A 13,160-nucleotide genomic window follows, 5' to 3' on the forward strand; every position below is an offset into this window, starting at 1 on the left:
AAGCTCTATAAAGGATCAACATTTCTTTATCTATTATATATACACACACACAACATAATTACCTATAACATCATATATTATATCTAAATGAAATATTTTACATAAAAATATAGTTATAAGAGATCGACCTTCTTGAGGGGGGGTCGTTGAATGTTAACGTACTGAGATTTATACAAAGATCAATAACATTTTGCAGGCAGCCAAACCGGTCAACGAAGTTCCAGCAGCACAGCCCGCAGCAATTCTAAATGTAATCATTGTTTTTTTAATTCTCTATAAAAATTTTATTACAATATTTCTCAAAACATCATCTCAACATCATCATTCAAAAAAATACCTTCACCTTCTTCTTATTAATTATGCAACACCATTATCACAGACATTAAATATCATTACCACCACCACCACCATCATCATCAAAACCTAAAGAAAAACATTAATCATAATTTTGTTAACTTCTGTTCTCTACCGTTCTATTATTGCCCTTTTTTATTAGTACTATACAATTATTATTATTCTACATTGTAACTAGTTGTGATTATACTACGTACGAAAGAAAAACAAAAAAACAAACACCTAGCTCTGGTCCCCCTGGAGTATGCTTCATTATTTGTTAACTTTGTTTTGTATCGCTCCTCTCAATACAATGCAGTATAATTCTTGCCCTTACCTTTTTTTTTTTGTCCATTCAAATGCAAATCTCTCTTTTTTGGCCTTGATTTATTAATTTTCCTATACATATATATTTTTGTTGGTTTTTTCTAAGGCTTTTAATTTCTGTGTTTCCCGTGAACGATTAAAAAGTATTCAACTGAAAGCATATCAATCATAGTTACTAATAATTATTAAACCCAAAATGAAACAAATATTTCTCTCATGCCATTTCATGTATTTTGTTCCAATTACTATTGCGGTGTTGTTGTTTTCTACTCACTATCTGCTAATGAAAACAGAATTGTAAAACATTGAAGAAATATTTATTTCTGAAATATCATTCATTTGAAAATATATATTTTTCTGCTTTTTTCCTAAAAATAACTTAGAAACAGACACTGTAAAACAAGCGGTTTACACATAGCATAGCATAGTTCATATCTACTAACTAATCGTGAAAAAAAATTTATATTATTTTGTTGGTAAAGATTTTATTTTTGTAACACTTGCATAAGATACACCATTCATAGAATTTAGTTAGACTCATACTGGTATCTTATAATTACTTTGATATTTAGCAGCCTACAAACACACTTCGTGGTACTTCATGGTTCTTGGGTATTGTAAAATGATATTAAATTTAGAGATCAGACAAGTGAAAGCGTGCTAAGTTCGGCCGGGCCGAATCTTATATATCCCTCCATCATGGAGGGATCGTAATTTGTCGAGTTCTTTTCCCGGCGTCTCTTTTTAGACAAACAAAGGAAAGAAAGGAATAAAAGAAAAGAAAAGAATTGCTATGTTATTGGGGCTATATCAAGTTATGGTCCGATTTGGAGCATAATGGAATGAATGTTGGAGACCACAGTGGAAGTCTTTGTGTAAAATTTCAGCCAAATCGAATAACAATTTCGCCCTTTAGGGGCTCAAAAAGAAAAATAAGGAGATCGTTTTATAGGGGAGTTGTATTAGGCTATTGACCGATTCAGACCATATTTGACTCGTATGTTGAAGGTCATGGGAGAAGCCGTTGTACAAAATTTCACCCAAATCAGATAATAATTGGGCCTTATAAAGGCTCAAGAATTCAAGATCCTAGATCGGTTTATATGGCCTCTTAAAGGCTCAAGAAGTCAAGACCCCAGATCGGTTTTAATGACAGCTATATCAGGTTATGGACCGATCTCAACTATACTTAATACAGTTGTTAAAAATCATAACAAAACACCTCATGCAAAATTTCAGGCAAATCGGATAGGATTTGCGCCCTCTAGAGGCTTAAAAAGTCAAGACCCCAGATCGGTTTATATGACAGCTATATCAGGTTATACATCGATTTCACCCGTACTTGGCACAGTTGTTGGAAATCATTACAAAACACCTCATGCAAAATTTTAGGCAAATCGGATAATAATTGCGCCCTATAGAGGCTCAACAAGGCAAGATCCCAGATCGGTTTATATGACAGCTATATCAGGTTATGCATCGATTTCACCCGTACTTGGCACAGTTGTTGGAAATTATAACAAAACACCTCATGCAAAATTTCAGGCAAATCGGATTGGAATTGCGCCCTCTAGAGGCTCAATAAGTCAAGACCCCAGATCGGTTTATATGACAGCTATATCATGTTATGAACCGATTTCAACCACACTTAACACAGTTGTTGGAAATCATAAAAAAACATCTCATGCAAAATTTCAGCCAAATTGGATAAAAATTGCGCCCTGTAGTGGCTCAAACACTCAAGATACAAGATCGGTTTATATGGCAGCTATATCAAACCATGGACCGATATGGTCCATTTACAATCTCAACCGACTAACACCTATAAGAAGTATTTGTGCAAAATTTCAAGCGGCTAGCTTTACTCCTTTGAAAGTTAGCGTGCACTCGACAGACAGATGGACGGACGGACGGACATGTCGACCTAGCCATGGCCATCCGTCCGTCTTTCTGTCGAAAGCACGCTAACTTTCGAAGGAGTAAAGCTAGGCGCTTGAAATTTCGCACAAATACTTTTTTTTAGTGTAGGTCGGTTGAGATTGTAAATAGGCTCAATCGGTCCATGTTTTGATATAGCTGCCATATAAACCGTTCTAGGGTCTTGACTTCTTAAGCATCTAGGGGGCGCAATTCTCGTTCACTTTGCCTGAAATTTTGCACGTGGAGTTTTGGTATCACTTCCAACAACTGTGCTTAATATGTAGCAAATCGGTACATAACCTAATATATCTGCTCTATAAACCGATCATGGGTCTTGACTTCTTCAGCTTTTAAAGTGCGCAATTCTTATCCGATTTGGCTGAAATTTTGCACGAAGTGTTTTCTTATGACTTTTAATAACTGTGCTAAGTATGACGCAAATCGGTACATAACCTAATATATCCGTCCTATAAACCGATCTGGGATCTTGACTTCTTGAGCCTCTACAGGGCGCAATTCTTATCCTATTTGGCTAAAATTTTGCATGAGGTGTTTTGTAATGATTTCCAACAACTATGCCAAGTACGGGTGAAATCGATGTATAAGCTGATATAGCTGTCATATAAACCGATCTGGGATCTTGACTTGTTGAGCCTCTATAGGGCGCAATTATTATCCGTTTTGCCTGAAATTTTGCATAAGGTGTTTTGTAATGATTTCCAACAACTGTGCCAAGTACGGGTGAAATCGATGTATAACCTGATATAGCTGTCATATAAACCGATCTGGGGTCTTGACTTCTTGAGCCTTTTAGGGGCGCAAATCCTTTGCACGAGGTGTTTTGTTACGACTTCCAACATCTGTGCTTAGTATGGCGTAAATCGGTTCATAACCTGATATAGCCGCCTTATAAACCGATCCTGGGTCTTGACTTCTTGAACCGATTTGGCAGAAATTTTGTACAACGGCTTCTCTCATGACTTTCAACATACGTGTCCAATATGGTCTGAATCGATCAATAGCTTGATACAGCTCCCATATAAACCGATCTCCCGATTTTGCTTCTTGAGCCCCTACAAGACGCAGTACTTCTACAATGTTCAGCAATCAACTCATTTATGGTCCGAATCGGACTATAACTTGATATAGCTCCAATAGCATAATAGTTCTTATTCATTATTCTTTGTTTGCCTAAATAGAGATAGCACGCAAAGAACTCGACAAATGTGATCCATGGTGAAGGGTATATAAGATTCGGCCCAGCCGTACTAAGCACGCTCTTATTTGTAAAATTTACTTTACTTTAATTGGCTATGACAGAACATTTTATTCCATTAGCAGAACTTAGAATAGTTTTCCAAGTGCCTCGATTTTCTGCGCTGCTTCTAAAATCTCTGTCACCAAGTGGCGAGATTTCTTTCACCATTTAGTGTTTCCATTTGAAATTTGGTGATCCCGGTTTACGTGTACCACAGTGATCGCCTTTAAAAAGACTTCTTCGCTGGATATTCTTCTTTCATTCTGACCTAGCCAACACGACCGTTGTATTTTGATACGTTTTTCTTATGCTAACGTCGCACAGTGGGCCAAACGTCGAAAAAATTGGAAATAAGTCCACTTCATAGAACTTAAATCGGGAGATCGGTATATGTATACGACAGCTATATCCAAATATAGACAGATCTGAACCATATGGAACACGAATGTCGAAGAGGCTAACACGGACCACTGTGTCAAATTTCAGTGCAATCTGTATATAGTACACGATTCAGAGATGCCGCCTTCAAACCTTAAGTTGCTGGTTGAAGCCGCTTCTGTAGGCAAGAAGAGCCTCATTGTAGGAAGTGATGCTAATGTACATCTCCAGATATGGGGATGTTCGCATGTCAACGAAAGGGGTGAGCTGCTTATCGAATATACTACAATATAAGTTGCAATCTGGCGATTTGTAATAAAGGGGATAAACCCACCTTTATTACCAGGAACAGGCAGGAGATACTAGATATACGCTCAAGAATATGCGACTGGGAAGTGTTGGCTGACCATAGCTTCTCTGATCATCGTTATATTAGTTTCAGCATTATCGAAAATACTGCAAAAGTGGTCCCTCGGCTAAACAGAAGAAAGGCGGATTTGGATGAATTTTGGCACAAATTCTGCACTTCTATCGCTTCTAGACAAGAAAAGGAAGTGGCAACTGCGCAAGATATAGACATAGTGGTCAAGCGGATTGCGAAGGCCCTGAATGACTCGATTGTGTCAGTTTGTCCAAGTGCCAAGCCAAGGGGGAAACAGCAACCGCCATGGTTGACCCCAGAGCTAGTTGGTGTCTAAGGAAGGACTACAGCAAACTCTTCAACAGAGCAAAAGTCACAAAAGCACCACACGATTGGGACATCTATAAGACTGAGCTAAAAAAATAAAAGGTCGACTGAGAAATGCTCAGAACAAATTCTAGGTAGAATTCTGCAGCTCCGTGGAGGATACATCTGAGGCCTCTAGGCTAAGGAAGATTCTGTCCTCGCGACCTATTACGGTGCGGTATATTCAGAAGTCAAAGAATATAAGGGCATTGTCTAGTGAGGAAACACTAGAACTACTCGTTGATACACATTTCCCGGGAAATTCTCCAACGGATAACGTGGCGCCAGAAGAGGTTGTCACTGGTAATTGTGTCTAAGCCGAAAATCCTTTGGGCGATAAATAGTTTCGAATTCTTTAAGTCGCCAGTCCCTGATGATGTATCACCGGTTGAATTACAAGCTGAGTCTGGCGGACTGGTTCCTTGGCTCAGGGAGATATACTCTGCTTGTATCAGCATGTCAAATATTCCTGTGGGATGGAGGGACACGAAGGTCATTTTAATTCCGAAAGCAGGAAACCTTACCACACGAAGGCGAGAGATTTTCGTCCTATAAGTCTGACATCCTTTATGCTGAAGACTCTAGAGAGGTTGATATAAACATATCGTAACGTAATGATTCCTGGAGATCGCCTATCGTGGCAGCAGCATGCATATAGTAAAGGCAAATCTACTGAAGCAGCCCTTCACAACTAAGTCGGCTATATAGAGGGTTCTCTCGCTGTCAAGGCATATTCAATGGTAGCATTTCTTGACATTGAAGGTGCATAAAATAATGTAAAACCGACGTCAGCCATGAAGGAGTTGGAGTTTCTAGGCATCAACTCTACCGTAAGACAGTTAATAACAACTTACTAAAAGATGCATTACGGCAGGCTTGGGATCTGTGGGTCCAAAATGTGTCAAAAGAGGAACACCTCAAGGTCTGTCTACTCCAACAATATATTATTGTCTCTGGAAGAAAAAGGTGTAAATGTAGCGTATGACAATTGCGGTTAGGGGAAAGTTTGCCAGCACTCTAAGAGATGTACTTCAGAAAGCTCAACGTGCAACAGCAAAGTGGGCTACCGAAAGTGGTCTAGGTATAAATCCGTGCAAGACATAAGTAGTTCTTTGCAGCAGGAGATACAAGTTCCCTAGAGTGGAACCTGTCTCCTTGGAAGGGGAGAATGTTACATTTACAGAAAACGAAAAATAATTGAGTGTTTTGTTGGACAGGAAATTGAACTTCAAATTCAAAATTTTGGAAAGAGAGAAAGACAACTCTTGCCCTATAAACCTGCAAGAGATCCACTGGCAAAAGTTGGGGGGTTTAAACCGCGCGTCATGCATGAGGTATATACTGCAGTTGCAGACCTATAATGCCATATGGTGTTGTGGTCTGGAGGACGGCGCTTCAAAAGTCCACCTACTGTTTAATACCCAATCGGAACCAAAGTATGGCTTGTTTGTGCATCACAACCGCACTGAAGATGACAACATCTAATGCACTGAATTTAATGCTACATCTAATGCCTCTGGACATTATGGGTAGACAAATTGCTGCGATCACTGTCGTGAGGGTAAGGGTGCTTTCTCTTTGGTCATGAGGCGGCTACGGACACTGTCTTATCCTTGATACAATGTGCTATGTTCCTACCTCAGCCGCTTTTTGATAAAAAGTACTGTACCACTATTCCTGGTAGAACCGATTGGAACTACGATATCCCTGGTAATAGAAGTTACATAGACTTCTATACGGATGGTTCCACACAAGACGACCAGGTGGGCTTTGGCCTGTACTCTAAAGGTCTAGAACTGGTCATATCAAAAAGGTTACCCGCCCACTGCAGTGTGTATCAAGCGAAGATCCTTGCAATTATGGAAGTGATGGAATGGCATTAATATTCTCAGGCCTCGACTGTCGCATATCTCTCAACGAGATGGCTAATCAGTTTAAAAATTAACCTGTTCTGGGTACCGGACCACAAAGATATCCCAGGAAATTGTAAAGCGAACGAGCTTGCGAGACTAGAAACTACCCTACACATTCCAGGGAAACTGGAATCTTTGGGCATGCCTCTAGCGACATGCAAGCTAAGTTTTCAGAACCAGTCCCGAAGGACAACGAATGGAAGATGGTCACAAAGAGGGGGCTGTGAGCACGCTTTGCTGTTATTGACTAGAACAGACGTCTCAGTCATTGTGTCCGTCATGACAGGTCACTGTCTAAACGGAAAACAAACAGCTAGAATCATACAATTTTGCACGAATGTTGGTCTTGGGTTTTTTTATTTTATCTAAATCGAACAATAAATTTGCCTATTATGGGTCCAAGACCTTAAATTGAGAGATTGGTCTATATGACAGTTATTTCCAAATATAGACCGATCGTAACCATACCCGATATGATAGTCGAGGGACCTAACAGAACTCATTGTGCTTAATTTCAGCGAATTGGGTAAATAAATTAACCATTAATGGGCCTAAAACCATAAATCGGGAGATCGGTATATATGGCAACTACATTCAAGTCTTGACTGATCTGGGCCGTATTGAACAGGGATGTCGAGACTATCGAGACTAGCACAACTCGCCATACCAAATTACATCGACATTGGACAATAAATATGCCTATTATTTGTCCTAGACCTTAATATGAAAGATCGGTCTATATGACAGTTATATTGAAATATAGACCTATGTTAACCATACCCGGTACGATTTTCGGGGGCCTCACGCAACTCATTGTGCCGACTTTCAGCCAAATTCTTTTAATAAATTCACTTTTATTGGGCCTAAAACCTTAAATCGAGAGATCGATATGTATGGCGGCTATATCCAAATCTGGACCGATTAGAGCCGTATTGAACAAGGATGTCGAGGAGCCCAACACAACTAGTTGTACCAAATTTCAGCGAAATCGGATAATAAAAGCGCCCTTTATGGGCCTAAATTCGAGAGATAGATATGTATGGCGGCTATATCCGAATCTGGACCAATCTGAACCAAATTTAACAAGAATGTCGAGTGTTCTAACATAACTTGCTTTCCCAAATTTCAGCGAAATCGGAAAATAAATGCGTCTTTTATAGACCCAAGACCTTAAATCGAGAGGTCGGTCTATATGGCAGCTATATCTAAATCTGAACCGATATGGACCGCATTGAACAAGCATGTCGAGAGACCTAGCACAACTCACTAACCCACATTTCAGCGCAATTAGATAATAAATGAGGCTTTAATGGGCCTTAGACCTTCAATTGGCAGATCGGTCTATATGGGGGCCAAATCAAAATATAGTCCGATATAGCCCATCTTCGAACTTAACCTGCCTATGGACAAAAAAAGAATATGAGCATAGTTTCAGCAGATTCTTTTTTTGTCCATAAGCAGGTTTGGTTCGAAGATGGGCTATATCGGACTATATCTTGATATAGCCCTCATATAGACCGATCCGCCGATTTAGGATCATAGGCCCATAAAAAGCGCATTTATTGTTCGAGTTCGCTGAAATTTGGGACACTGAGTTGTGTGAGGCCCTTCGACATTCTTCCTTAATTTGGCTCAGATCGGTCCAGATGTGGATATAGCTGCCATATAGACCGATCTCTCGATATAAGATTTTGGGCCCATATAAGGCGCATTTATTGACCGATTTCGCCGAAATTTGGGACACTGAGTTGTGTTAAGCCCTTCGACATTCTTCTTCAATTTGGCCCAGATCGGACTAGATTTTGATATAGCTGCCATATAGACCGATCTCTCGATTTAAGGTCTTGGGCCCATAAAAGGCGCATTTATTGTCCGATTTCCCCGAAATTTGGGACAGTGAGTTGTGTTAGGCGCAGATCGGACCAGATTTGGATATAGCTCCCATATATATGTTCGTCAGATTTTGAGATATATTGCAATAAAGTGCTCATTTGTAAACCGATTCTCTCGAACTTAGGCAGGAAGGAATATCTTATGACCCTTGACATTATTGGTGAATATCATAGAAATCGGCCCAGATTTAGATATAGCTGTCATATATGTATATCGAGCGATTTTCACTCCAAGAGCCACTGCAAGCGCAATCTTGCCAAAACTGTGCACAACGCTTTCCTTGACGACTACCACATTAGCTGAGAAGTTTGCTCGTTTCTAATGATTTCGCCGGATTCAAACCTTACTTGTTTACTCATTAAAAATCACAATATTTCCAGTGCAAGCTCTATTGTAGTACCACTTTCTAATAGATAACTAAAGATACATTTTTTGTTAAAGATACAATTTTTGGTTTTTTGTTACGATTTTACAGTATGATCCTTTATTTCTGTACATGAATATATATTTGTAGCTACATTCATACATACATCACCACGATCAAAAAAAAAACACCACTACACATGATCACTTCCAAAAATGGGAAAAACAACACCCACTAATCACTACACTCACACCATCACTTAACCTAATGATATTTATAAATATGTATATACAAAAGTACATTTGATAAGAAAAAGAGTATATAAATATACCATTATCGAAATCTACTTAAAACTTACAGCGCCGCACTGTGACAACGCTAAACAGTAACCACCCACATACGATCAACCGCATACCGGTACCACAGAATGTTTTGGTAAAAAAAAAAAATTATTTAAAAACAATCTTTTTCAAATACGTTTCATTAGACAATATCAAAGTTTTGTTGTTTGTTGTTGTGTTAACTGTTTATGATTTTTAAGGCTCCCACCAAACAAGAAGAATGTTTTTGCTTGCCGTTTCTTGGCTCGTTCATATGTTCATTCCTGCATTATATTTTTACAGTTACCATAATCGCATTCATTACTAACATAGCAAAAATAAAGAATATCATCCATACGTTGTTTACAAACAATTTCAACGATTGTGAGAACTATAATATGTTTAGGAGAATAATATCAACTCAATCAGTCAATAATCTGAGATATGAAATTAAATTTTTGTACCCCTCCAAACTACATTTCCTGAAACTTTTTATACCCTACACCACCACTGTGGTACAGGGTATTATAGATTTGTGCATTTTTTTGCAACGCTAAGAAGAAGAAGAGCTAGACCCATCGATAAGCATACGGATCGGCTTAGAATCACTTCCTGACACGAATTAGCTATGTCCGGACAGACCGTCTGTCTGTCTGTGCATGTATTCTTGTAATCAAGGTAAAGGTCGCATTTGTTATCCGATTTCCACAAAATTTTGTATATGTGCCTTTTTTGGTCCAAGGACGAACGCTATTGATTTTATTGAAATCGGTCCAAATTTAGATATAGTTCCCATATATATCATTCATCCGATATGCCCTTTGAAAGCTGTAGGAGCCGCAAGTTTGGTGCGATCTCTACCAAATTTGGCATGAAATGTTTCGTGTGACGTCCCAATATGTGTGCAAAATTTCATCTAAATCGGTTCAGATTTAGATATAGCTCCCATATATAACTTTCATCCGATTTGACCTATAAAGGCTGCAGAAGGCACAATTTTTGTTCGATCTTTACAAAATTTGGCACGAATTGCTTTTTGTGACGTCCCAATATGTGTGCAAAATTTCATTATAATCGGATCAGATTTATATATAGCTTCCATGTATATCTTTCATCCGATATGCCCTTTCAAAGCTGTAGTAGCCACAATTTTCGTCCCATCCTTACAAAATTTGGCACGAAGTGCTTTTTGTGACGTCCCAATATGTGTGCAAAATTTCATTATAATCGGATCAGATTTATATATAGCTCCCATGTATATTTTGCATCCGATATGGCCTTTTAAAGCTGTAGTAGCCACACTTTTGGTTCCATCCTTACAAAGTTTGGCATGGAGCGTTTTATTCAACGTCCTCATATGTGTGCAAAGTTCCATAAAAATCGGTCCAGATTTAGATATAGCTCCCATATATATTTTTCATCCGATATAGCCTTTTAAGGCTTTAGAAGCCACAATTTTGATCCCATCCATACAAAATTTGGCATGCGCCGTTTTATTCAACGTCCTCATATGTGTGCAAAGTTTCATAAAAATCGGTCCAGATTTAGATATAGCTCCCATGTATATCTTTCATCCGATGTGGCCTTTTAAGGCTGTAGAAGCCACAATTTTGGTCCGATCTTTACAAAATTTGGGATGGGCCGTTTTATTCAACGTCTTCATATGTGTGCAAAGTTTCTTAAAAATCGGTCCAGATTTAGATATAGCTCCTATGTATATCTTTCATCCGATATGGCCTTTTAAGGCTTTAGAAGCCACAATTTTGGTCCCATCCTTACAAAATTTGGCATGGGCCGTTTTATTCAACGTCCTCATATGTGTGCAAAGTTTCATAAAAATCGGTCCAGATTTAGATATAGCTCCCATATATATTTTTCATCCGATATGGCCTTTTAAGGCTGTAGAAGCCACGATCTGTACAACATTTTTCATGAGATGATTTAATTGACATCCCAATACGTGTGCAAAATTTCATTAAAATCGATTTAGATAAAACTCCCATATATATCTTTTATGCATTTCGACTTTTGAGGCTGTAGAAGCGATATTTCAATAGGTATGCAAAATTAAAGTCTAACTAAATTTGAATATAAGTGCTATCTATTAAAGGTATTGCGTATACTCGGTGGTGTAGGGTATTATATAGTCGGATCTGCCCGACTTTTGCCTTTCCTTACCGGTTTTAAAATGAAGTTTGAATTTTGTTGAAGCCATACCTTACTCTCTTCTTCCTCTTTAGCTTCGGATTTGACTACAAAATACTGACAACTAATATATCACAACATAAAACATCTAATCAGCTGGCAAGAGTTGCCCGAATTACTGGAGAGGTCTCCATTCGAGAGAAAAACAATATAAAAAGTAATACAGCTGTGGTTCATAAGCGTCTTATGAACCAAAGCTGTATTACTTTTATATTGTTTATTCTCGAGCGGAGACCTCTCCAGTAAATCGGGCAACTCTTACATTAACGCAGACTGGTCCATATATTTTACAAAGGAATTTTCTATCAAACACTCCAAGTACCGCCTCATCTGCTTTCGCAAGCAACCATGCTTTGAAGCCATACAACAGCACCGCTAGACACTGATGTCTTGTATAGAGTAATTTTCATCTGTCGAAGCTTCTCAACTTCTTGCTCAATCCAAAGTAGCATCTGTTGGCCAATATTCTCCTTCGTTTTATTTGAAAACTGGTGTTATTTGTTTCGGTTACGGCGGTGCCGATACCGAGGTAGGTAAAGTTGCTGAGGTTATGTTAGGTTCAAGTGGCAGTCTGCCATCAAACTCACTTGAATGTTTTCGTCATCATGCTGATACCACAGTAACAAAAGAACTATGATGCCTTCTAGTTCCTACCGTTCAACCATCCAGATCGCTTTAAAAATCCCAACAACTTGCAAACGTTGACATCCGCTAGATCAGACAGGTTCTCAAAGAAATGAGAACCTAAAGTGGAACTCCTGCTGACTGCCAGAGCGGGACACACACACAGAAGGTATTCTATAGTCTCTTCTTCTTCGATGTCCTCACAGCTTCTGCAAGTCGTTACTGGTAACCTTCAGTCTGTCAACATGTTTTCCGTTTAGAAAGTCACCTGTCATGACGTACACAATGACTGATACGTCTGTTCTAGCTAGTGACAGCAAAGCACTAGACCTCCATCTCAAAGATGTAGTTCCCAACTTTCTCCACGTTCTCTATCGGCTCAGGTTTACATGGCTTTGGGGCAGTTGATATCATCTTTGTCTTACCTTAATATCGATGTCGTCCACATAGGCAAGTAGCATAAGTTCTCTTCAGAGTATTGCGCCATGCCTATTCATACCTGCTTCTCGCATAACCTTCTCCAGCAGGATATGAAAATGATCACACGATAGGCTGTCTCTCTGTCTGAAACCTCGTTTGGTATTGAATGGTTCGGAGAGGTTCTTTTCTATTTTAACTGAGGAACACGTGTCAGCAAGCGTATTAATTTTGCAGGGATACCAAACTCAGACATGGCTTGAAATACCTTTGCACGTAAAGGGATATCGATAGCGGCTTTGTAGTCATCAAAGAGATGGTAGGTGTTAATTTGTCCTTCTCAGGTCCTTTCAGGATTTGGCGCACTGTGAATATCTGGTCCAGGATGGATTTGTCCATCTCGTGTCTTTTCCAGGAATTGGCCTCAGTGTGAATATCTGGCCTAGGATGGATTTACCAGGTCTGAAGCCGCATTAATATG

At 39.0% G+C, this 13,160-nt stretch overlaps 1 protein-coding gene across 8 annotated transcripts in view; it reads left to right on the plus strand.

Annotated features, from left to right (window-relative positions):
- Positions 1-13,160, plus strand: part of LOC106083888 (RNA binding protein fox-1 homolog 2) — a 776,024-nt gene that overhangs the window by 741,079 nt on the left and 21,785 nt on the right. For 4 of the 8 annotated variants that reach the window (XM_059370360.1, XM_059370351.1, XM_059370365.1 and 1 more), the window contains 2 exons: positions 197-250; positions 9,474-9,548. The exons of 2 other annotated variants lie outside the window; for them this stretch is intronic. In XM_059370360.1, coding sequence (XP_059226343.1) covers positions 197-250; positions 9,474-9,548 — 129 coding nt within the window. The remainder of the gene's footprint in view (positions 1-196; positions 251-9,473; positions 9,549-13,160) is intronic. 2 more of the 8 variants (XM_059370355.1, XM_059370371.1) reach the window with 1 other exon arrangement.

The sequence above is a fragment of the Stomoxys calcitrans genome, chromosome 1 (assembly GCF_963082655.1).
Source record: "Stomoxys calcitrans chromosome 1, idStoCalc2.1, whole genome shotgun sequence".
Taxonomy (NCBI): Eukaryota; Metazoa; Arthropoda; class Insecta; order Diptera; family Muscidae; genus Stomoxys; species Stomoxys calcitrans.